The sequence below is a fragment of the Ursus americanus genome, chromosome 34 (assembly GCF_024610735.1).
Source record: "Ursus americanus isolate L20-20 chromosome 34, mUrsAme1.1.p, whole genome shotgun sequence".
NCBI classification, from domain to species: Eukaryota; Metazoa; Chordata; class Mammalia; order Carnivora; family Ursidae; genus Ursus; species Ursus americanus.
This window is the reverse complement of record NC_142160.1, coordinates 25,189,125-25,211,683: the sequence shown is the minus strand read 5'-3', so window position 1 is coordinate 25,211,683 and position 22,559 is coordinate 25,189,125. Positions and strand designations below refer to the sequence as shown.

At 37.5% G+C, this 22,559-nt stretch overlaps 1 protein-coding gene across 9 annotated transcripts in view; it reads left to right on the top strand.

Annotated features, from left to right (window-relative positions):
* TUT7 (terminal uridylyl transferase 7) overlaps positions 1-22,559 on the top strand; it is a 62,753-nt gene that overhangs the window by 904 nt on the left and 39,290 nt on the right. For 8 of the 9 annotated variants that reach the window (XR_015722868.1, XR_015722867.1, XR_006776733.2 and 5 more), the window contains exons 2-10: positions 411-961; positions 6,220-6,401; positions 6,711-6,827; positions 7,338-7,515; positions 9,097-9,185; positions 11,078-11,129; positions 11,867-11,936; positions 12,731-12,857; positions 14,344-14,463. Coding sequence is in view for 6 of the 9 variants with exons in the window: in XM_045780935.2 (XP_045636891.2) it covers positions 442-961; positions 6,220-6,401; positions 6,711-6,827; positions 7,338-7,515; positions 9,097-9,185; positions 11,078-11,129; positions 11,867-11,936; positions 12,731-12,857; positions 14,344-14,463 (1,455 nt within the window). In the remaining 3 variants the exon portion in view is untranslated. Of the gene's footprint in view, positions 204-410; positions 962-6,219; positions 6,402-6,710; positions 6,828-7,337; positions 7,516-9,096; positions 9,186-11,077; positions 11,130-11,866; positions 11,937-12,730; positions 12,858-14,343; positions 14,464-22,559 lie in introns of all 9 variants that reach the window. The other variant, XM_087858746.1, reaches the window with a different exon arrangement.

Here is a 22,559-nt window from a genome sequence, read left to right as displayed (position 1 = left end):
TTTTTTTTTTTTTTAAATACTGTTTCCGGATTTTTCTAACAACATAGGCTTGGGAATGAGGGTTTGGTTTGGTTTTGTGGAGAAGTGCTTTTGTTTTGTAGGTAAGGACAACCGACTTGATATGAGTAACATTTTTTAATACTGCAGTTCTCGAGACTGTAGGGAGCTTCCCTTAGTTACAGATGTAATCTTCGTGTTAAATAGTAAGTACTAATTTTCGTGAAGATATTACAGGATTCAAGCCTCCCAACTTCTAGTGTAATGTGCTCATTATTAGAATGTGATGGAAATTAGGAAAAAAAGAGTTCGTATAGGCTTTTGAACATCTGTGCAATAAACGTGTGGTGTTTCATATGCTTGGTATGATATCTTGTTGTAGTTTGATGATTTCCCAAAATGCCTTCTTTCAGGTGCAGAGTAAGAAAATTGAAGTCAAAGACCATGGGAGATGCACCAAAACCTTACTTTGTGAAACGTGCTAAAGACCGAGGGACTATAGATGATGAGGATTTCAGAAGGGGTCACCCCCAGCAAGATTATTTAATAATGGATGATTATGCTAAAGGCCATAGCAGTAAAATGGAAAAAGGCCTTCCAAAAAAAAAAATAACACCAGGGAACTATGGGAATACCCCCAGAAAAGGACCATATGCTGTTTCCAGCAATCCCTATGCATTTAAAAACCCAATTTACAGTCAACCCGCTTGGATAAATGACAACCACAAAGATCAGAGTAAGAGATGGCTCTCAGATGAACTTGCTGGTAATTCAGACAGTCGGAGGGAATTTAAACCTGGACCTAGAATTCCTGTTATAAACCGACCAAGAAAAGACTCCTTTCAAGAAAGTGAGGATGGATATAGGTGGCAAGATGGAAGAGGCTGCAGAACTGTAAGACGACTACTTCATAAAGACTTGACAAGCCTAGAAACAATGTCAGAAATGGAAGCGGGAAGCCCTGGTAATGTGTTCCAACTTGTCAAGTTACAACCCCAAAGTCACAATGTCTTTTTCATCCAGATTACGTTTATTATTTTCAGCAATGCAGTTCTGATTTTTCATAGTTCCTGCTTATTTAATGTGAATACTTTAAAATTGTAATCATGGTAATTGGGCAACTTCAACACAGTGCATGTACCGGTCACTTTAAAAGTTCACTTTGCTATGAGGCTCATTTTACTTCAGTAAACGTATTTCCCATGGGTGCCTTTTACAGAAGAGGGTGACTCTATCACCCTGAGGACTCTGTCATACTTTCTGGGTGGTGTATATGCATTTTCTAAATTGTGTATTGTAATTTTGTATTTGAATAGCGAATGTGTCCGTAATATAAATGACAGAATATAAAGCTAAAAAAAAAAATTGTATTCAACATAAGTACACAATACAGACTATGTTTCCTGTCACAGAGGGTTATATGTCTTTTGGATGGAGCAGCAGTCTCCAGAGGAGAGTAGTCCAAGATTTTTTTTTTCTTCCAAAAGTGACCATGGCAAACAGGCTGGGACACATTAAGTTTTGAAAGTCAGAAATACAGATAAAAATTTTGCCTGTTAGTTTCTGTAGTACCAAAACCCATTTCTGAGTGCCCTCTGTTCTTGATAATAATTGCCTCAGAGTGATTATACATTTTTCTAAAAGATGAATAGTAGATTTTGTCCATGTAGCAATGATTTCTATAAACAGGAAAATTATCTAATGAACAGTAAATGCTGAAATGAAATAAACTCATAAATATGAAGGAAAAGTAAAACAGTATTTAATCTGAAAATGTAAATTATGCTTGGAAAAAATGGGTTGTTAAATATATTGGCTGTAAGCCTTTTTTTAAGATTTTATTTATTTATTTGAGAGAGTGTGAGAGCGAGAAAGAGAGCATGCACGAGCACACTCTCAGGGAGAGGAAGAGGCCGAAGCAGGCTCCCTGCTGAGCAAGAAGCTGTATGCAGGACCCCATCCCAGGACCCTGGGATCCTGACCTGAGCCGGAGGCAGACGCTTCCTAACTGACTGAGCCACCCAGGTGCCCGGCTGTAAGCCTTTTTTTAGTGACCACATAGAATGGGTGGCAAATTGGCCGGCACTTTAAAATTTTTTTCAACTAAATGCGTCTGGGCAATGTTGGCACTCTCTTAGGTATCCAGAAGCCCTTTTCTTACGTGTTATCTCACAGTGGCCAGTTTACATTTATGCATGTTACTGCTAAGGCATTTGAACTTGTGATCTGGACTTTTAGTGTAACACTTAACAGAGAAAACATCATTTGTTATCTTTAGGGGGTCTTATGATAGTATTTTTTTTTTTAAAGAATATTTTAAATTTATTTATGAGACAGAGACAGCCATCGAGAGAGAGAACACAAGCAGGGGGAGTGGGAGAGGAAGAAGCAGGCTCACATCAGAGGAGCCTGATGTGGGGCTTGATCCCATAACACCGGGATCACGCCCTGAGCCGAAGGCGGACGCTTAACCGCTGTGCCACCCAGGCACCCCAGGGGGTCTTATGATAGTATTAAATGGGAGAAAAGGTGCTGTTTTGTATCTCTTAAGGTGGGAAAAGCAAGAGAATATGCCTTGTATCAAATAGCAGAAATAGAATGAGGTGTTAAAGGAATCCCAGGAGAGAGAAAATCTTGGCTGCGTAAATCTTTAAGCTAGAAAGAAATTGAAGGAATTGTCTGATCTAGTGCTTTTGTCGTGATACATCAGGGTACAATCATAGTTTTTCCAAGCAAGCAGCTGTGGCCTGGGAGGTTAAATTTCTTTTAGCGGGGTGGTGGATGAGGAAGTGGAACTGAGGCTCAGTGCTGTGCTGCTTTGGCCATTAACTCAGCCTCACTGGACCTTGAATCTGACAGAGGGAAACCAAAGGCATATTGATAATTTCTTGGCTTTTGATTGGTGTTTTTCTTTCTAAAAGTCTGTGTATAGATAAGTATTTCTGTATTACTGTATTCAGGTAGAACATGGTCATCTTAACGCAGTTACCAGTAGTCTTTTAAAAGAAAAAGTTGGTCTCGAGTAGCATTATGAAAACAAAGATTTATAGAATAAAAGTTTGCAACCAGACAGACATTAGTAGGGACTGTTAACAGACTAAAAACTTCTTGTATATGTATTCTTGTTTAGTCTGAAAAGCAACTAAAAAAGTTACTTTTAAGTGGTTTTGAACAGGAAGTACATACATTTTTACTGTCCTTTTAATTGAAGACAATCCCCAAACCCCCGTGTTCTCTCTATATGAAAACTAGGTGTGTGCTTTCACAATTGCTAGATGAAGGACTGTTCAGCTTCTAGCCCTTGGATATCTTCATAAGGGAAATATTAAGCTTTGGTATAAAATGACTTACTGTAGAGAGAAATTCAATTTGAGGTATAAACTTTGCACTGTATTCAGGATCCTAAAAAGGACCTCATTAAAGGGACTGAAACTTTCCTTGAATCAGAATTCTGTCTTATTAAGGAAGGGTCTCATTAAATGATATGAGAAGACAGTAAAAATTATCTTAGAGTTGCTTTGTTTTTTAATACTTATTTTCTATTTTTCAGTTCTACGTTACCGCCCTGTACTTCATCCCTCAAATATCCTAGATTGCCAATTTAATGTATTTGGGACAATGCCATTAGTGATCTTAGCTGGAAAATATCCACTCATATACACATGTCCTTTGTGAATGGAATAATGGGCCATATGCAAATAAAACATGGGAGACTTGGAATACTGTATATAGAGAATTCATGTTACAAGACACCTGCGATGAGCCAGGTAGTCTTCCTCTACGTAATTGTGGGAACTTTTTAGCAATACCCTGCTTTGTCTTTCAAGATTCCCTTCAGTGAGATTTTATTTGACTGTTCTTATCATGCAGTCCTGTGAAACTCAGTTCAGAAGGTGATACTGTCTTGTCGGTTATGGTCTAGTCTAGATGTGAATGGATGTGCTACAAGGGGGTATTTCAGTAAGTTCTTTCCGGTGCTTATAGTGTTAGATAAAAGGCTGATTTTCAGAATTCCAGCCATGCTTTAATCTTTATTTTAAATCCCATTACTTTCACTTAGTCATTAGTCCCTGAACAAGTTATTTCCTTGGTCCAGCATTTCCCCATCTGTACAATGGGGATATAATATCAGCATCCATGACAGGATCACTACAGGGATTAAATGAGGCAATGCACATAAAGGGCTTGCATTGCATCTGTCGCATAAAAAATACTCAGTAATGACAGCTGCCGTCATCCTCGTCATCATCATCAGACAGAATTTCTGCAACCATCCACTCCTCTGTATAAAAACAATAAGGAGTGGGACACCTGGCTGGCTCAGTTGGAGCTGTAACCCTTGATATCAGGGTTGTGAGTTTGAGCCCCACTTTGGGTGTAGAGATTACCTAAAAATAAAATCTTTAAAAAGAAAAAACTTAATCGTGCTCTTTGGAGGGAAATTGTCATTCTGGAAGATGACAGCAAGTATAGTTACATAAAAAGTCTTTGTGATTCAAGAGAGGAGGAGTTAAAAAAAAGGATTTGGTTCCATATCAATTACTGTTTTATGAACTAATGTGGACTTTTCTAATGGGTATTGCACATATTGGTGTAAATCTCTAATGAGTGTTTGCCAAAGTAAGAAACTTGTTATGAACACTGAAATCAGATGTAATTAGTTAGAGTAGAGCTTGTAAAGATACGCAAATTAAATGAGAACAGACACACCTCTAAGTTAAAAGAAGTGGTTATCTCAGAAATTGATGCAGACCGAGAGCACAGTCCTTAAAAGATGGTGGTAATTTAATTGGGAGCAGGGGAGTGTTAAAAAGCAAGTATTAACAGTAGACTGGTTTTTCTCTGCAAATGACTACTTAACCTTTTAGTATTTTATTTGTTTGGTCCAGTCTGATGGCTTTTTATAAAAACAACAACTATTTGTCCCAATACTTTAATTTCTTTCAATTGCCGTTTATTATATTATAGAAGCAATTTATAGCATTTCGTTATATATTCATCTTACAGTACTTTGAGCACAGTGCTGCTACTTTTCCTTTAGAGCTGTTGGCAACAGCTTTTTGCAAATTAGAGATCCTGTACCTTCCTTTTCTGACTCAGAAGCTTTTTCAGCCAACTGATTTCGTTGTAACTGCTGTACAAGAAATGAGTTCCACTGAAAACTTGATATAGGAATAGGAGTTGCCTCATGCAGGCTTTTTGGTAGGTTTATATTTTAGCCATTTAAACATTATTCAAACCATTTATCACAATTTTAATTGGGGAAATGAGTTCTATTTTAATCATGTGTAATATGGATAGATTTATTTTCAGAGCTTGATAGATGTTATCAAAGCTATTTAAAAAAATTTTTATAGATCAATCCCACAGTCCTCTTCAGTTTCACAGGTAGAAAAGTTGTACATTTAGAAAAGGGAACAGATTCACTTATTAGTTATAAAGATTGTAGAACTAACAGTAGAGTTTAAATGAGTTAGTCTATACTTGTAGAAAACTTTTATTTTAACCAATGGCCTTTTTTCTTTGAAATGTGCTTAGCGTGCAGGCTGTCCAAAGAAGCTAAAATGAAAGTAAAGATAAGATAGGAACTGGTTGTCCCCAGTAAATAAAATTTTGGCCTGGACTTCTTATATCCGTATAGGGAGAGGGCCCAGTTACATGAAAGCTAAATTTACAAGTAAATGATGGATTTTCATTCCACGTAAGAATGTAGTTGATTTCTGAGTTCTTTGGAGATCATATCGTCCGTTTTTGCTCTGTTGAGATTGTTCACTTACAAAAAATGAGAACAAATGTGGATAGTTTTCGTTAGAATAACAGGTATACTAGAATATATTCCATATATTTATATTGTATATTATAACATATTAGGTGTATTAGAATTACAGGTACACTTGCCTTCAGAGAATAATTTTTACTGCTGCTAAGTATGTTCAGAGTATGCTTGGAAGAAATGATAAAATCACATCGTAGGGTTGAAGCAAATTCTTTTCCAGTATTCCCAAAAGAGGATTCCTTTGGGTTGCTGTATCCAGATGAGGTGGTCAATGAGTATTCACACATTTTATCCATGGAAGAGCTTTCCTTTTGCTGTGTTCAGATGTCATTCAAATAATCACATTCTTTAGTTAATAAATATGTATGAATAAATATGTATGGTCTGCTTTTTTGTCAGAGTGGTATTACTCAATATTGCCAATAATATTTTCCCCCTAACTTAAGAAAACAAGAAGCAGAGGTCCAGACCTCGGAAGCCACGTAGGACTAGAAATGAGGAAAATGAGCAGGACGGAGACTTGGAAGGCCCCGTGATTGACGAGTCTGTGCTTTCAACGAAAGAGCTCCTGGGCTTACAGCAGGCAGAGGAGCGATTAAAAAGAGACTTCATTGACAGGCTTAAAAGGGTAACGTCTTTTATTTGTTACTTAAAATCCTTGTCTTGGTTTAAACCATGCTAGTAATTGGAACATGTGCTTTGATAAGTTGGGTATCCTACTACAGTTATTAGCATTTAAGCACTGTGAGTTCAAAGTGGTACTCGATTTGATTTAATAAAATCACTTCCAAAAAATGACTATAGGATAGTGGTAAAGAATGACAATAATATATTAACAGTTTTTAAAGTGATGGGGAAGTCATTTCTGGCTAACTTTTGTTTGCCTACGTTTTGGAAGATACGTATATATGTCTCTCTAAATCTCTTCAAATTATAGCGACCAAGAAACTACCCTACAGCTAAGTACACCTGCAAACTTTGTGATGTTTTAATTGAATCCATTGCATTTGCCCATAAGCATATCAAAGAGAAGAGGCACAAGAAAAATGTTAAGGTAAGTTTAATGTGACCCAAACAGATATGTTTAATTGTCAGTTGTTTTTACTTGTCATCTTTGCGACTTTCCTCTCTTTAAGGCTATGATATTAATAACTTCACTACTTATATTACCGAATTTATTTTAGCCAAAATACTTCACATTGGTCAGATATGTTTTGCTGGGCAGTCTTGTGAATTTCATTAAGAACAGTATCAGGATGAGTGAAGTCATTGATGGGACCTCGGTATATGCCCTTATGCCAGTAATAATAAAGCAAATAATTTGTCATTGCTGCTTTTAATGTTATTTCCCTGCACTTTTTCCTTATTTTTGCCTGCCTTCTATTATCACTTTATGTGCATAAAGAAGTATATGTGTTTGATGAGCTGAAGACTAACACAGCTAAGGTGAGAGGGAGAGCTAAGAAAAATATTCCAGAATATTCTACAGGGTGTTGTCTCAGTGAATGGTAGAAGGTAAAAAAACTGTGTGAGTCATTTTTAATCTCAATATTGATCTTAAAAGGAGAAGCAAGAGGAAGAGTTGCTCACTACGTTACCCCCGCCTACACCCTCCCAGATAAATGCAATTGGTATTGCCATTGACAAAGTGGTACAGGAGTTTGGCTTACACAATGAGAACTTGGAACAGAGACTAGAAATTAAACGTATCATGGAAAATGTGTTCCAACACAAGTTACCAGGTATTTTCTAGATTTGTTTTTCTAATATTTAGCTACCTAAAAGTGCCTCATGCATTTTTCCAACCCGTAGTAATTTTCATCTAATAGAAATTGAGTTACCATGTCCTGAAGCTCTTAATTTTTTGTGTGTTTTTGTTCTTTTTGGCTTTCCCCCAAGGTAAGAGAGACTGTTACGTGCGCTGTCATTAAACCTGTCTTCGTTATGAATTTCATTGTACACGTGTACTTTAAGTTAAATGCTCTAGATTTTGAGGGCACTGTGGGACTCTTGTGTATCTACCCGTTTACCTTCCTACCTATTCAAATTGACGCAACATTTTGAGTTAAAATAAAAAGTATATTCAAGTCATTCTCAGGTTTTGTGTGTCTGAAAAAGGTTCTGTTTAACCACTTTTAAAAAGAATTGCAACATCTAAAATGAGCTCTGAACCTGTTTTGTAATAGATTTTGTGTACTGTTGATTAATTTTCCAGGTTATGTCTATGGAGCCACAGAAAACTGTTTTTTAGAAAGCTCCACAAGTGATTCTAACCCACAGTTAGGATTGGAATCACCATTCAAAGTTTTATCACCATATGGCCCATAGAACTGTTTGTCCTACTGAAAGAGCATTCATATAGCATATCATTCATACTTGTGTATACTTTCATAAAAATAAAGGGCAAGAATCTGTTCGTTTCATTATATCTGTATCTCATTCTTTGTGTTATAGACAAGTACCTAGAAAGGCATTTGTAATGTCAATGATTTTTGCTGTAGATTTCCATTATAAAATTTAATGTACTTTGTCATGGAAAACGGTTAAAATTCAAAGAAATCACTTGACTTAATAAACCTGAAAAACCCCACAAAATCCCCTGATGGGAAGGAGATAATTTTTTGGCATAGTAGTAGTAAAACATTGGGGGGGGGAAATGCCATAAATAAATATAGGCAGCACACACACACACATGCATGCATGCATGTGCACATGTCTTCCTCTGAAGAGTGAATTGCTTGTTGCCTAGCATTTTAAGTTGATATTGTAATTATTTTTCAAAAGTTTTCCTAAAGAGAGTATATCCTGTTAAGGGCTTTTTTATTCATAGTCATACTGAAAAGTAACTTTATGTTGAAGGTCATTTTTATGATTATTTCATTGAAACATGATCTTTACAGTAAATTACACCTGCGTGTGTTTTCTACAAGGTGAAATGTTTGCATTAACTCTTTAGTATTCTAGCAGGTTTATGACTATAAGACAAAGTTAGGCATCCATTTTTACTTTCACTTTGTAAAAATCCTTGCAAATAGTATTTTCTGCACAAAATATAATTAAAAATTTTTTTAAACATGTTCTACAGTTGTCATGAAAGAGTAGCTATTAAGCTAAACTAGACAATATAGGCTTCCCTGTTGAATAAAATGAAATGAAGACAAGAGCAAAGAGTTAACTATTCCTTTTTGTTTATTTATACCAGACTTGAATACTGTCTTACTTTCATGTGTAGTTTCAATTGATGGTTCCGTTTCTGAAATAGCAGTGTTTTGTTATGACGTTCAAGAAATTTCACTTTATTTATGACTTAATTTTTTTTTCAGATTGTTCTCTGAGATTATATGGGTCATCCTGTAGCAGATTGGGTTTCAAAAATTCAGATGTAAATATCGACATTCAATTTCCAGCCATTGTAAGTACAAAATAAAATGTTGGAATTTTCACAGAGTGGTATGGAAATTCTTTTTTTCAAATGCGAGCTATATAAGAGTATATTTAGATACTTGAAGATAACATAAGTGGCAGCTTTTTCCACTAAAATTTCCAGTTCCGTGCTCTTCTGCCGACCTTCAATTTTAGAGCATTTCTTTTAATACTGTACAGATTTTTGTAGTTTTTACTCTACAGATCTTTTATATTTACTTCAAATGCTGGTTTTCTAACTATGTGACTTTAATGGGGCTTTTTAGATTCTGTTAACTTGAGAAGATTAAATTATCTTGGTAAAGTCAACTTTCCAACGTCAGAGAGGGATTTCAGATTTTTTTTTTTTAAAGATTTTATTTATTTGACAGAGAGAGACAGCGAGAGAGGGAACACAAGCAGGGGGAGTGTGAGAGGGAGAAGCAGGCTTCCTGCCAAGCAGGGAGCCCACTGGGGGACTCTTGCCCAGGACCCTGGGATCATGACCTGAGCCGAAGGCAGACGCTTAATGGCTGAGCCACCCAGACGCCCCGGATTTCAGATTTTAAACAGTGTGGACATGGAAACATTTGTGACCTGAAAGCTCTATTCACTCCTCAGTTTCCACTTTTGTACACCTACTTTGTTAAAATAATTATGCTTTTGAAGAACCACGCCTAGCCTGGATTTCTGGTTTAAATGTGATTGAAAAAGATGTAAATGAGTCAGTTTTGAATCTGGAAGGCACTCTAGTTGATCATCTGTTCATCCGCTGGCGGGTCCCCAGGCCAGTGTGCAGATGGTTTATGCCCATTTACCTGGGTTGCTAGTTAAAAATAATAAAGAAGATTCCTGGGCATCACCCCAAGATGTTCTGTCGTACAGCCATCCCTGACTGCTACAGCGGCGTGGTCAGCTGACCAATAGATTTTACTCATCTTTTAACCTTCAATTTTAATTAGTAATTTACCAGCATAGCAGTTATTTTGCTGTGGTCATTCATTGAGCAAATACTCACTGAATCCGTGTTGTGTGCCAGGCACTATCCTAGATCCCAGAGAACAAAACAGGTAGGATTCCTCCCTCGTGGAAGTCATACCTAGTGGAGGAGATAAGTAATTACATATATATATGATTAATTATAGTGAGAGCTATGCAGGGAAACAAGGTTCTGTGACAGAAAAGAGCAGGGGATGTGTAGCTGCAGCGGTCAGGAAGGCCCCGATGACATTGACTCTAGGCTCTAAACAATGAAAAGGAATGAGGAAGTGAAAAGATGAGTGTTTCAGGCAGAGGGAGCAGTGTTTGTAAACACCCTAAATCCCTACGGAGCTTGGCCTAGTCAAGGAGCTGACGGATGATTGTATAGCCATGGTGGAGGGACCAAGAGAAAGAATCAGCCTTAAGTTTAGGACAGAGGACCCAACATGTAGGATCTGTGGGCCTTGGTAAAGAGTTTCACTGTGACCTAAGGGCAGTAGGAAGCTATTGAGAGTTTTAAGGAGGGGCACGACTAGGTCTGATTTACGATGTTAAATGGTTGTGGTTCCTACGGGGAGCAAGGACTGGAAAGTGGAGACCAGCAAGCAATCTATTGAAGTAGTCTTATAGAGGGAGAGGTGACATGAACGGTTTCGCGTCTTGGAGATTTGTGGAGAGGTTGATTACCTCAGGAATTCGTTAACCAGGAGTTAACTGTAACAGGTCACTTGCCCTCATTTGGTGTTCATCTCTGTCTCTGACTGATGTGTGCACATGGCATAAAGATTGATTTATTTGCTGGGGTAGCAGTGTGCTTTCTAATTTGGAAAGGAGCTTGGATAACTTCAGATAACAGTGTATTATCTCAGTGAAACAACAGTACTTATGGATTAGTGATGTATTCATTGATTTGTTTCCTAGATGTCTCAGCCGGATGTTCTCTTACTTGTTCAAGAATGTTTAAAGAACAGCGGTAAGGCCAAATTCTTTCCACGTTTTGCTCTTCATTTTCTTTCTTTTGTCTATAGTTTGGATATATCTTATTTGTCAGATGTTGAAAATAGGAAGTCATGTGTCTTTTAATTATTTCTATGGGTAATATCCAAGCAGAAAACCATTCTGTGGTTTAAATTAATACCTTACAGACGATAAATAGGTATGACCCAACCCTGATTAATAAATCACCAGATGTTTGCTTCTGGTTAGGGTTATCAGTTGTCCAAAGTAGTGTCCAGCTTAGGACTTGATGACTTTTTACGCTTTCCATAGGCCTCATTAAACCGTCTCACCCCATGAATTAGTCTTTCCCATCCTTCTTGTTTGGTTTGAATGAAACATTCAACATTTCTTCCTACTTCAGTCAAAATGTATTTTGAGCCCAGATATTTTAGTAGCTTTTGCAGCAGTTTTGTTCTTGAATATATCCTATCCACAATTCTAATTACCTTATCCCCATAACACTTAAATATTCTGATTCCCTACTGTAGTCATTTCTAATCAAACGTGAGTTGCAAAATAAGGGTTTTAAATTAAAGTGATTACTTGATTGTTGTACATAATACTGTTTCCCTTTTCAAGTCATCTCGGAGCTTTATTTCATAATCCTCTTTCAAAGGCCGAACAGATTAAGTCACATCTTGTACTTCATCTAGTTGGGCTTTTAAACAGAGATTTAATTAACCTACTTAATATTTTTTCTTCTTTCCTCAGACTCATTTATTGATGTTGATGCAGACTTCCACGCTAGGGTGCCAGTGGTGGTATGCAGAGAAAAGCAAAGGTCTCCGTTTCTTTAAGCTGTTTCTATATTAAATAGAAATTTGCCAGGAGCTCATGTACTTTATTACATCTTCATGTCCAATTTCTAGAATAACAAGCTCCTTATGTGGTTAATTTCACAGGCTCACTGTTAGCATTCTCTCTATACTTTTGGCATTTGATGCAAGAGGAGAAGGTGTTTTATTTTTAAAAGAATAAAATTATTTGAAAGGAAACAGCAGAGGAAGGAAGCATTTTGACCCACTTTATTTTAGTCAAAAACAACTTTATCGAAGGGTTACTTGCTGAAGCCACCTTACTTTGCCATCCTTTTTAGCAGCGTTTTTAGCAGTGCTGAATAACAATTAGTGTGACTTCCCCCATGTGTCTCTTCCTCCATCTGGAAGCATTACCATCACCACAGTACATGGGTGGTTTGTAGGCTGTAATGATTCTTCATTAGGCAGATTCCTCCAACTCTTGGGAAAACACTCTTTTACTTTTACAAAGATGAATTCCTACTCCCATTTGAACCATTTTACAGTATTTTCCTAATTTTCATTTCCCCCCAGAAATAGTTTTAATGTATGAAAATACAGAGTTTTAGTTCTGAAAAATAAAGTTCGCTCAGAGAATAGCTGCCCTATCTTTTTCTTAATGCAATGACCTACAATGACCCATAGAGATTTTGTTTTTTATTTCATTTTGAACATATTTATTATTAGTGCAAATTAGTTATTGTCAGTGTAAATGATAGCTGAGTAATGCTTTTTATCTTTCTCTTTTTCTTTCCCATCCCCACCCTTACCCCCCCAGCGGTCTTCTTTGTAAAGTGAGTGCAGGAAATGAAAATGCTTGTTTGACAACAAACCATTTAACTGCCCTTGGAAAACTTGAAAACAAGCTGGTTCCTTTGGTGATTGCCTTTAGGTACTGGGCAAAGGTAAGTTTGAGTTCTTTAAATGCGTGAGCACGTCCTATGTATGCATAAACAGTATGCTTTGATTTTTGCATGGTTAATCTTAAATGTTTGGATGCATTATTTATAGACATGAAGAGAGTAGGCATCTGAGTATTGGAACAGAAATTTTAATGTCTACAGAAAGGAAAATTTAGTGTTTCTATTTCACTATAACAGTATTGCTGAAAAGATCAAAATGACTTATAGTGCTTATTAAAAATCAGATTTGTGGGTCAAATGTAGGATATAGCCCAAGAATTTGCATTCTAACTAGTTTCCCAGTGTGCTTCCTAGGCAGGAATGTTTGAGAGATACCATTTCCAATCATATACCCAGAGACTCCAAAAAAATGGAAGCCACTCTCTGCTGGTGCTTGCATTTCTATGTTTTATTTTTATTTATTTATTTATTTATTTTTTTAAAGATTTTATTTATTTATTTGACAGAGAGAGCCAGTGAGAGAGGGAACACAAGCAGGGGGAGTGGGAGAGGAAGAAGCAGGCTCCTAGTAGAGGAGCCTGACGTGGGGCTCGATCCCAGAACGCCAGGATCATGCCCTGAGCCGAAGGCAGACGCTTAACCGCTGTGCCACCCAGGCGCCCCTCTATGTTTTAAATATGATATCTCGATATCTATTAGAGCATTTAGTATTTCCTTAAAACCTAAGGTCCCATCGCGATTATAAAATTGAGATTCGGTGTAGGTACTTTATAGAGGACAGCTAGTGCTTTACTGGTTACGATATGGCAGTAACAGGGGCACCTGGGTGGCTCAGTCGGTTAAGTGGCTGCCTTCAGCTCAGGGCATGATCCCAGGGTTCTGGGATCAAGCCCTGCATCGGGAGTCCTAGCTCTCTGCCTGCTGTTCCCCCTGCCTGTGCGCTCTCTCTCTCTGACAAATAAATAAATAAAATCTTAAAAAAAAAAAAGGTGGCAGTAACAATATATAGTTCCTATTGCTGCGGTCCAGGATAAGCAGAGGATTGCACTGGTCTTAACCAGGTGAATTGATAATTACAATATGCTATCCTTTGAAAGCTGCTTCCTGCTTCATCACTAAGTGGGCTATGCTTTTTAAATTGTTATTCCTGTTGGTGCTAATGAGTTTGACTACATTCTCTCCCCAACCACCTTTCTGAGCAAAGCATGAATTTTCAAGGCAGTAGGTTCAGATGAGGGGACCAATAAACTAAGCAGAGCCAGTTGGCTTGCACTTGGGATTGAGCCATCATTTTGATTTCACTAACAAGCATTTTAACCAAGTTGAGTGGATTTGCCGTGGATGTCAAAAAAAGAAATAACAAATATTAGATTAAAAATTTGACATTGAGGTTGCCACTCAACATCACAATATGTGGTTGCTCCAAGTTTAAGGAAGTTTTACTTTTTGTCACTGTGGTGTTTTAGGTTTAGACCAAATGATAGGTTGGTACAAAAGAATGCTTATCCTTTTTTTGTCTCATTTGTAGCTTTGCAGTATAGATCGCCCTGAAGAAGGAGGTTTGCCGCCTTATGTGTTTGCCCTGATGGCCATTTTCTTTCTTCAACAGAGGAAGGAACCTCTTCTGCCTGTTTATCTAGGATCATGGGTATAAAACTTTTTTTGCTTATATATCTGATACTGATTTTATTACAGGGCCACAATTGCTTACGCATAATTTCAGGATCTAGAAACTTAACCAGAATGGACATGAATTTATTTATCCTACTAGTATGAATATTCATTCCTCTCCCTGCTGAAATATTAGTGTATTTGACTGCAAGATGCTGGTGTGTACTCTGCTGGGGATAGGACTGCTTTTCTAAACTGAAAAAGCACTTAATTTGTGAAACAGAGGATCCTGAGAGTTTTAACAAGACAGTGTGAACCTGAATTAAATTTATCATTTGGTACGTACTTCCTTTGGCTATAACTAGATATTTAAATTTACAAGTCACCTCCAGACAGAATATACGAAGCCTTTGGTTGCTGTAACTTCCTTTCTGTTTCTAGTCTTTTAGCTCTCTGCATTCCCCATTCCCTGTGAAACAAAAGAAAATAGAAGTGTCGAGATTGCTAGTTACACTGCAAGATGCAGAACATTGTCATCACCTCTTGAATAATACTTTGGTGTTTAAGATGAGTTAGAATTCAGTAATGTGACCACTCTTTTTCTGCATAAATTAAAGTTGATTTATTCATTTAGTAGGATTGAAGAACTCTCCGTCCCAAAGTCAAAATAAATACCCTTCTCATCGTTTTAGAAACCTCACTTTTAAATCCTAGGTGTTTATCTTGATAAAAATCTTATGTGTATACTTACCGTATAAAAAGTCTCACTTCGTAAAAAGCTTATTTTGGCACATGTGGTATCGTAACCACCTTTCTTACCGTACACAGGATTCTCATCATTTAAGGAGAATTTATTCTACAGCAGTAGCTTAACTATGGGTACATATAAAAAATATATGATTATAGGGAAAATTTTTTTCTTTGTACTTAATATATTGTGAGTATTGAGCAAGGACCTTTATCTGCTGGGTCCTAGGAACAAAGACAAAAGCAGAATGAGCCCTTTGTAAACTCTGTCCTGGCAGAAGGATCACAGTCCGCTGTGCGTCCCAGTGGCCCGAAGGGCACTCTCTTTGTACTTGTGGTACTAAAATGAAAGAATGCAGGGCCCCAGTAGGTGTCTGCTAGATAGCTCTCCTGGTGGAGAGAAGAGAGAATGGAGTCAACCCTTGGCTGATAAATAACCCTTTCCATCAGACCCAAAAGGGACCTGTGAAGGTCTTTGAGGTTTTCCTTTCACTTTAATCCAGTAGAGACAGGAGTTTAGGATGGAACCAAACCACTTAGATTCCTCTTTCTGAGAGGGCCTTTAGAATACATTGTATGTGTTCCCATACTCACTATTATCTTAGTGAGATCTACCTTTTCTGGTGACCTGGTCACCTCTGAGTAGTCATCTGTCACTGATGTGAGGATGCAGGAAAAAGGATGTTTCTATTCTGGTGATGTGATTCTCCTCAGGATTCACTTAAGAGTACAGTAGTATGAATGCCCTATTCCGTGGCCAGTGTATTCTAGACAGTGGTACTTGACATTCTCTAAAGTGACATTGAATTTGCTTTTGATTATACCACTTGTTCATTTAAGATTTAAGGACAGAAGCAGGTATGTGGTGGCCAAAAATGGATTGAATTCTGTGATCAAATAAGGCACACTCTACTGCCTGAACCAAAATGATCAATGCTAGAAGCTTCTGCTAGAGTCATAGAAATATAAAGCAAGTGCAGGAAAAGAAATTAAACAGTACGTTATTGGTGCCAGAAATTTTACATTGTTATTTCTGTAGAAAATGCATTGAGGATTTCAAAATTATGTTTATAAAAGTTTCTAAACTGTTAATTCCTTCAAAATCTTTAAAGCACTGTGTATGTTTGTCATTTACTTGGCCCTGAAGGGAATACACAGATGAATAAGATGAAATTCCCAGTCAAGAAGTTGAGGATATCATGCCTCTGTACCCTCATCTCTCTCTTCAGAGATTTTTGGGCCATTCCCTCCCAACCTGTGCTGACCTCTTCCATGTCAGATGCTGTCCTCTCCGACCTTTTACTCCTGTGTATTGTTACTAGACTTTGATTTGACTAAAAGTTAGTCATGGCGAGTTGTGACTGATGAATAGGTGTAACCCTGTCTTCTCAGCATCTTTTATCCCCTACAACAATATTTTACTAGTCTCCTAGTAGTTATTCTTTGGAATCTGCCTTATCTTGGATTATATAGATTTAGCTTTTAGCGGTTATTTACCCACGAAGGATGCCAGGTAGTGTAGTGCAAAGAAGAGTAGTCTAAAGTTTGCTAGCCCTACGATTCCTGCAGATTTTGTCACTTACGCATATCCTTATGACCTTCAGCAAGTTATTTATTTTCTCTGAGCCCTGGAGTCCTCATCTGAACAATTCTGAAATGAGATCATGAATGTAAAGCTCCTGAACCACGGCAGGAGAACAAATGTAGTTCTTTCCCCCTCCCCTCAGTGGAAAGTCAAGTTCTACTTATGATATGGAGGCACAACCTCCTGACCAGGTGATCCTTATAACAGCTATAAATTCTCAACTAAACACACAAAAAAAAAAACAACGTGAAGGCTCTGGAGACTGCACAAGCACAAGCAGACTTTGGAGAGAAGTCAGAATTTGGAGCAAGTGGCCAACACATAGCGAGTTTCTGTTCTTCTGTGGCTTTACCCTAAAGGCACACACTTCTCATAGCAAAACCAGCCCTCTTTCTGGCCAGAGGAACTAGGGCCACCGGATAAAGGGGGGAAACCCGGAAGGGACAGATACTGAGAATTGGAACCCTTAATTCTGTGTGTAAACTCAGCATGTCTCTGACTAACTCCTGAACCAGTCCAGTCTGTCCTGTAAGCAGCTTGGAAATCATCACTCTGTCTTCACAAAAAGGAAAAACACTGAACAAACTGAAAATCAACAACTCTTCTTACATCCTGCAGAGAATTGAGGTCACAGAGAAAGCCACTGCCCCCAGAATGAGAGAGACAGGCAAATACAGCAAATTATAACTTGTTAGAGCAGAAGCCCAGGAACAGAGCCAGTACCAGGGTAGGAGGGCTTAGACTGTGGTTCTGGAGGCTCAGTCTGAACAAGCCTGCGAATGAAAAATAGCAGGGGCTCCAGTCCTAGGGAACCTTCCAATGATTTCACAGGTTCTACCCCAGGAACCCCCACCAGGTTCTCAGGGTGAAGATCCAAGAAAAATCCCCTCATGCTTTTGGCAGGGTGAGAAAAAGTCGCCATTTTGAAGTATGCCCAGAGTGTACTATTCTCCTAAACAAAAGCCTGCCTTCAAGGGAAACTCTTTTACCAGAGCCTAACCAACCTGGGGAAGAGAAAAAATACCCAACTCCATCCCCTTTCCTGAGACTTCCTGTCTTACCTTAGGTGGGGAGGATTGAAAGCGCTTTGTCAAGGTCACAGTCCAGGGCCACAGGCTCACTAGAAGACTGAGACCTGATCATAGAACTATACAATGCTTCCCTTCCCCTAGACTTTACCACGTTGTTAGGGCTCCTGCATAAAATGGGATTACAATGGAAAGACCTCATTTCAGAAGAAATCTCTTGGGAAACCCAAAAACAACTGGGAAGACAAAAACAAGGACACCAGAGAAAGCTTTAGCCTCTTGACATCTACAGCTACAACAATCAGTAAACATAGCCTAACTCCTAGCAAAATAAAACCTCACGCTAAAGGCCTTTCTACGTCAGTTCCTTTTACCAAGTTGATGTATATCCAGCTTGCTTTTTTTTAAAGATTTTATTTATTTATTGACCAGAGAGCGTGTGCACGCAAGCAGGCAGAGCTATAGGCAGAGAAAGAGGGAGAAGTGGGCTCACCACTGAGCAGGGAGCCTGATGCGGGGCTCAATCCCGGGACCCTGAGATCATGACCTGAGCCGAAGGTAGACACTTAACCGACTGAGCCACCCAGGCACCCCTATATCCTGCTTTCAACAAGAAAATTACAAGTCATACTAAAAGGCAAAAGAACGTAGTTTAAAGAGACTCAGCAAGTATTGTAATTATCAGACCAAGAAATGAAAGCAACTAAGATTAATATGCTACGGGCTCGAACAGAAAAAATGGACAACACAGAAGGACAGATGGGTAGTACAAGTTGAGAGACGGAAGCTCTAAGAAAATCAAAAGGAAATACTAGAAATAAAGTCTGTAACAGAAATGAAGAATGCCTTTGATGGATTCATCAGTAGACTGGACACAGATGGGGAAAAGAATCGTGCTTTCTGCAATAGAAACTTCCCAAACTAAAAAGCAAGGAGGAAAAAAAAAAGAATGAAAAAAGAAAATGGAACAGAATATCTAAGAACTGCAGGACAGTTACTAAGAGTTGTATGTATTATGGGAGTATCAGAGGAAGAAAAAGAAAGGAACAGAAGAAATAATTTGGAATAATGACAGAATTTTCCAAAATTAATGACACACCTTCAAAACACACATGTGAAGCAGACTAAAAACAGGCTTGAGGCTAAGGCTTAAAAAAATGAACTGAGATCAGAATTGCCATCCACCAGAGACAGACAGTCTGCAGTTCGTGTAGCCAAGTTAATTACCCACAAAAGTATCATCATGTTTTGGGGTAACATAAAGAATGCAGAACTTTCGCAGTACAGTATGGTATCACAATATCCAGAATGCAATAAAAAATTACTCAGTATATGAAGAGCAAGGAAAATGGGACCCACTCTCAAGGGAAAAGGGAAAAGAGATCCAGTTGCCAAACCCAAGATGACCCAGATGTAGGAACTCTCAAAGACTTTAAAACAGTTATAGTATGCTCCATGAGATAAATGAAACATACTTGCAATAAATGAAGGGATAGGAAGTATCAGCTAGAGAAATAAAAATGTAGAGAAGCAAGTAAAAATTTTAGAAGTGAAAAATATATTATTTTTAAATAAAAAGTTTACTGGATGACATAGCAGAATGGAGGTGACATAGGAGTCAGTGAAGGTGAAAACATGAATAGAAATTAATCTGAAGAAGAAAAAAATGTTTGAAAAAAATAACCTCAGGGACTTAGGGACAATTAAAAAAAAAAAAAAGTAACCTATGGGTAATTTGAGTCCTAGAAGGAGAGGAATAAGAGGATGGGACAGGAAAATAAAGGAGCCAGAAACTTCCCAGATTTGATAAAAAGGCAAATTTATAGATGGTAAGGTGAAGAAACCTCAAACAGAATAAATTCCACGAGAAGCATGGAGAACACATGATAGTCAAAACCAAAAATAAAGAGCAAAACTTAAAAGCAGCCAGAGAAACACCTTACATAAATGAACAATGATTGGAATGGTGACCAACTACTCATCAGAAACCAGTGATTAATCATTTCACAATGTGTGTGTATATCAGATCATCAGATTATATACCTTAAATATATACAATATACCAGTTTTTATCAATTATATTAATAAAGCTGGGGGGGAATTAAAGTCAAACTAAAGTTCTACAATACCAGATGAGATCAATTTTAAAAGAGGAAATGTTACCTGAAGACAAAAAGGGTCATTTCATTATGATAGGGTCAATTCATCAGAAAGACAAAACAATCTTAAATGTTTGTGTCTATTAAGAGAGCACCAAAAACATGAACCGAAAATTGACAAAATCTATCCCACCATCAGAATAAGAGTTTTTAACACGCCCTTGGCAGTTGACATCTGTATTAGCTAAACAAATCATGAGTGAAGATTTAAGGAATTTGATAGACGCTATTGACAATAGCCTGGATCTAGCTGGTATTTGTGGAACATTACACACAACAACTGCAGAATGCACTTTTGTTTTCAAGTGCATGTTGTACTTTCACCAAGATAGACCATATGTGCTTGTTTAAAAAGAAGTTTCAATGCGTTTTAAGAGATTGAAATCATATATTCTTTGACAACAATGGAATTAAATTAGAAATCAGTAATGGGTAATACATATGAGAAAATCATATATATTTGAAAACTAAACAGTGTACTTACAAATAATCTATGGGTCAAAGAAGAAATCACACAGGAAATTAGAAATATTTTGGGCTAAATTTTAATAAAAACACAGCACATCCAAATTTGTGAGATGCAGCTAAAATAGTGTTCACAGGGAAATTTATAGGTTTGAATGCTTAAATTTAAAAGAAGAAGGGTCTAATGTCAGTGACCTAAATCTTCACCACAAGAAGCCAGAAATGAACCACGTAAACTCAAAGTAAGTTCTTATTTTTTAAAGATTTTATTTATTTATTTTGGAGAGAGAGTGCAAGCATAAGCAGAGGGGAAGGGAGAAGGACAGGCAACTCAGGCTGAGTAGGAGCCTGAGGCAGGACTCAATCTTACAACCCCGAGATCATGACCTGAGCTGAAATCAAGAGTCAGATGCTCAACTGACTGAGCCCAACCCGAAGTAAGTTCTTGAAGAAAGGAAATAATAAAGATAAGGACAAAATCAATAAAGAGAAAATAGACTAGCAATAGAGAAAATTAACAAGGCCAACTGATCAGTAATATTGATAAGCCCCTGATAGATTCATGAGAAGAGAACACAGTATCAGGAATGAAGATCTCTCCAGAGCTTATAGACATAAATGGATAAAAAGAGAGTATTATAAACAACTTTATACCAAAAAAATTAGAAAGCTTGGATCAAGGAGACCTATCCTTATAAGACTAAATACAAAAAGAGCATTCAAGAAAAAAATAACCTGAGTAGCCCTTTATTCACTGAAGAGATTGAATATGTAATTAAAGACCTTCCTATGAAGAAAACTCCAGGCCCAAATGACTTTACGGGTGAATTCTTTCAAACATTTAAGGAAGAAATATGCCAACTACATAAGTTCTTTCAGAAGATAGAAGAGGAGAAAAAAAAACAGCATTACCCTGATATCAAAACCAAAAGACACACAAAAGAAAACTATTATATGCCAGTATCTCTCATGAACATGGATACTGAAACTCTTGGCAAAATATTAACAGATCCACTCAAATATACAAAAATAATAAAGGAAAAAAGCCATGTGATCATCAATAGATGCAGGAAAAAAAACACTTGAGAAAATTCTACATTTATGATTAAAAAACAAAAACAAAACCTCTCTACAAATTAGGAACAGAAGGGAACTTTCTCAGCCTGAACATGGGCATTTGTGAAAAACACCCGTAGATAATATCCTACTTAATGTTGGAATCCGGACATTTTACCTGTACCATTGTGGACAAAAAAGGGTGTGTGTCCCCCTTCTGCCCCCACCACATACATTATTTCTACCCAACAATTGAAGAAAGTGCTGGTCATTACAATAAGGAAAGAAAATAAAAAGTCATAAAAACCTGAAAAGAAGTAGAAGTTTCTCTATTGCGGGTAACATGATGGTTTACATGGAAAATCCTCAGAAAACTACAAAACTACTCCTAGAGCTAAGTGGTAAATTTAGTATGAGCATAGAATAGAATGATAATATACAAAAAAAAAATTGTATTTTTATATATTAGCAACATTTAAAAATGGCTTTGAAAAATTCCATTAACAATGCCGCTTGAATACATACACTAATTAAGAATAAATGTAACAAAAGATGTGTAAGACTTCTAACTTGAAAACTAGAACATTGCTGTGAAAATTAAATAAAAACATACATAAATGTAGAGACATGAAATCTGTGGATTGGAAGCATTAATATTGTTTTCAACAAAAGTGCCTAAGCATTTCATTGGGGGAAAGTCTTCTCAACAGTTGATCCTGGAAAAACTAGATACTTACTTCCCAGCATACCCCAAAATTAACTCAAAGTAGATCAAAGACTTAAATGTAGAAGTTAAAATTATTGGGGCGCCTGGGTGGCACAGCGGTTAAGCATCTGCCTTCGGCTAGGGCGTGATCCCGGCGTTATGGGATCAAGCCCCACATCAGGCTCCTCCGCTATGAGCCTGCTTCTTCCTCTCCCACTTCCCCTGCTTGTGTTCCCTCTCTCGCTAGCTGTCTCTCTGTCGAATAAATAAATAAAATCTTGTAAAAAATAAAATAAAATAAAATTATTAAATCCCCTAGGCATCTGGGTGGCTCAGTCGGTTAAGCATCTGCCTTCAGCTCAGGTCATGATCCCAGGGTCCTGGGAT